The following is a 4,014-nucleotide window of genomic DNA, read 5'->3' on the forward strand; positions in this document are numbered from 1 at the left end:
ATGTAAAAAACTATGTTAAACAAGTAATGCGTGTTTCCAAAAGAAAAAAAAACAAGTTTCAGTGTACTAATCAACTAATCAAGTGTTTTGTAAAAACCTACGGATAACAGTTTATTAGTTTTTTTTAACAGTTTACAGTTTATTAGTTAATCGAAATTTATTATTGATATTATTTAAAGTTTTAATTTACAATATTAATTTTCTTTAATCCCCTAGACTATATTTGCGAAGTGATTTTGCCACATGTCGTCTCCACAATCAATTTCACAAAAAAAATGATGACATGGTTACTAAAATTGATGACATGGCTTATACTTAAATATGACATGGACAATAAGATTTATTGCTGATATATATTTTTGGTAAACTTTATAAAATATGACAATAATTCATACATTACATTTAATGCCGATTTATATTTTGGTAAAAATTTTAAAATATGGTAATAACTCATAAATCATCCCTAAAATAAATATATTCAAATTTGAATTATAAATTTCGAAATTTATTTAATTTTACTTTTATAATTATAAAATTTTTATTACTAAAAATTTCAAACTTTTCTACATTTTTTTAAAAAGTAAATAAAATTTTAATCGTAATATCATTAGTTTCTTTTAGATATCTAAAATTTTTAAAAATATTGTTTAGTTTTAATCTCTATAATATTATTTGAGAAGTCAGTTTCCTATGTGTCGCACTCACGTTAATTCTTATGATGGTTAATTACAATAGTACTCTTAGTGAATCAAATATATCTATTTGTCATTATTAAAAAAAAATTCCTTTTTATTTTGGTTTCCTTCTCTAAATAACCTATATAATGAAAAAAAATTGTAAATTTTAAAAACGAAAAATATCTTATATATATAATGCGATTCATTAAAAGGAAACTTAACAAAATAATTTTGATTTTAGAGTAAATAAACAATTATCCCTTTAAAAGATAATCTTAAAAAACATAATATATATTTTAATATAATTATTTTATTTTAATTAATCTATTTCTCAAATTTATTACAAAAAATTAAATAACATAACACAAGATATTTTAATGAATAAAAATGCATTTTTTATTTTCTAATTAAGTATCCTTTTATATTTTTCCAAATCAAATATATAATAAAGAAAGTATTTAGAAAATTTATGATGAAAACATTTTTATATGTGATGTAATTTTATAAAAAAAAAGAAAGTTCAGAAAATAATATTGACTTTATAAGTTTATAAGTTATTTTTATGCAACTTCGTACCGATCATGACTTTACTTTCTAATTTTTTTTTTGCAAATTAACATATACCAAATTATAAAAGATAGTAACATACTTACATATCTATGATGAAGAACCAAAGGAATACAATTAATTCAATTTGGTTGAGTTAAACTAGAAATAATATATTTTAGTTTGAAGGAATATATGTAACACAATATATCCACAAAATGAGTAATTGGACTAATCTAAATTTTTAATACAAAATCAAACACTTAACTAAATATAATGTATTATTGTTCATATTAATATTTTTATAAATATAAACTACAGAACAATGTAACATACTATTAACTAATATGAGATCTCAATTAATATTATGAATATATATTAACCAACTATTGCAACTAAGTTATTTTTATAATTTATATATATGCATGAGGTTTCATAATACTATCGTTGTTATATTAATATCAGTAACTTTGAGTCAATTAAAACTTTAATTTATTTTTACTATTTAATTTTAAAATAAATTATATTAAATTATACATAATCTTTCTAAAATATATATACAAATCTAAGGCAATATCAAATTAAATGTAAACAACAAAATTAATCAATATTTTAATCTATAGAATAAACAAATTATGGTTGAATCGGAAAATTAGATATTATCTTATATATCCAAAATTATACCTATGATTAAAATAAAATAATATTATTGAAAAAATAGCATACTGATTATAATATAAATTACATAGTAATTTAAAAATAAAAAAAATTATAGTAAACTATTTAATATATTAATTTTATAAATATTTATATCCGTGCATGCGCACGGGAAAATCACCTAGTTTATTTATAAAGATTACTAATAATTATATCCAAACTTTTTGCTAAACGATTTGAATCATCATTTAAATATTTAGATGGTGCGAAGTTTCTGAAGCGGTCATTTTAAAAACAAAATCATTCTTGTTGATAACATATAACAAGATTAGCAACTATCAAGTATGATTATCAATCTAGTATTGTATATTCACGACTCCTTTTTTCTTCAAAGTTTTTTTTATTGTAAAAAAAAAAAAATTAAAGAAGAAAAGAGGTGTGAATATACACGCGCGTCGAATGAACGCGCCGTCGGCTAACAGCAGCCGAGGACTCAACCATACTTGTCATTAAATTTTTGTTTGGTTCCCTTACCATTAATATCCAATCTCCATCCTAAAAAAGCTTATCTAGTTTATATATATATATTTCAAAATTAGGCTAAAACAAGAGAGCTCACATCTGGATTCTTTTTCTTTTCTTGTTCTTTACAAAAATCAAGAAGATGGAGTCATCATCGACGTTGCTCAGAGGCTTAAACCAGAGAAAGTCTCCCACGAGGAAACCACCGAAGCAAAAGAGGAAATCAACGACCACGAACAATACCAAACCCATCAAAGTCCGCTACATATCGAACCCGATGAGAGTTGAAACTTGCGCTTCTAAGTTCAGAGAGCTCGTTCAAGAACTCACCGGCCAAAACGCCGTCGATTTACCTCCGGAGCCCACTACTTTCGCCGCCGCAGATCCTCACCAGGAGGAGATGAATCCTGAGCCGTTGGATGAAGAAGGTATCCGTGAGTATTACTCACCGATGGATGATGAAGTGTTTAATGCTCCTCAAATGTCGGCAGGTCTGTCTGCGTTTTTATCGTCTGGTTTTTACAATCTGAATGCTTTAGAAAGCTTTGGTTCTGTCTGAAAATCTTACTATATTTACCGATCAGAAGAAGAAATCATCTTTCTAGTTTTAGGGTTTCCTTGATACCAATATATGGATACATATGTAATTCTGTTTTTTTTTTCGTTTCTTTTTTTTGTGGCGAATTGTGTTGCGTTTGTGAGTAAATATTTGCAGAAATAAATATTTTTTTTGATTTAAATTTGATAGGTGGTCGATAAGTCGATCCATGTATATAATAACCTAAAGTAACATATCAAAGTTTCATTATATAGAAAATATTACATATAACATTTTCATTCTGCTAGTAATAGTTCTGTAATAAATTCGATTCTAGACGTAGAAAATTATCGGAAATAAAACAATAAATACAAAGCTTTAATGTTATTATGGACTTTAGTAGAACCTTTGGATATATGTATGATGTATCCCTTTTATCTTTTTTTGGAAATTTGTTCTTCGAATGATAGAACTGTGACATGTTACGTAATCTTTCTTAAATCTCATAGAATTCTATGTAGATTAGCATAGAACATTTGGATAGATGTATGTCTTATGCAGTATATGTGTAGCTATTTTACAATTTTAAAGATTTAAATCCCAAAACAAACAAATTATGTTGTATAACTTCTATTTCTTAATTATTTTTAAAGATATTGTAAATTTATATTTAATGAATAAAAACAAAATTTTAGAAAGATACATATTTAAGGTTAGTGAGAATTCTCTCAAGGCTTATCCTTTTCAAAAATATTTTGGGTATTTTCATACTTTCCTAAATTATTCGGAAGATAAAACTCGTTTTCTTGTCTTTCAAAGATATAAACTCATTTATGTGTGCTCAACTGCTCATAATATCTTATGTAGCAAACGTGTATAGGGCCTAGAGGCTTAATATCAAACGAGGGCCCAGTATTCCAGGTCTTCTTTCTAATCCTATGTTCACATTTGCGAGCGAAGAAGTCCCATGCATTGTTAGACAAAAATAGGCATATTACAAAATAGAGAAAGATGCTCACTAAAAATGAAGAAATTACACAACATACAAAAACAAACATGACAAACTTTCACTAT

General features: G+C 25.3%; 1 protein-coding gene across 1 annotated transcript; it reads left to right on the top strand.

Annotated features, from left to right (window-relative positions):
* The first annotated feature begins 2,272 nt into the window (after positions 1-2,272).
* Positions 2,273-3,142, top strand: LOC130495871 (sigma factor binding protein 2, chloroplastic-like). Its single transcript, XM_056987438.1, has one exon. It carries the CDS (start codon positions 2,545-2,547, stop codon positions 2,959-2,961), a length of 417 nt encoding a protein of 138 aa, XP_056843418.1. The 5' UTR covers positions 2,273-2,544; the 3' UTR covers positions 2,962-3,142.
* Positions 3,143-4,014: the final 872 nt, after the last annotated feature.

This window comes from Raphanus sativus, chromosome 6 (genome assembly GCF_000801105.2).
Source record: "Raphanus sativus cultivar WK10039 chromosome 6, ASM80110v3, whole genome shotgun sequence".
NCBI lineage: Eukaryota > Viridiplantae > Streptophyta > Magnoliopsida > Brassicales > Brassicaceae > Raphanus > Raphanus sativus.

Bases quoted from the DNA above. Each gene is read 5' to 3' on its own strand.
- LOC130495871 (XM_056987438.1), top strand. From the start codon at position 2,545: ATGGAGTCATCATCGACGTTGCTCAGAGGCTTAAACCAGAGAAAGTCT.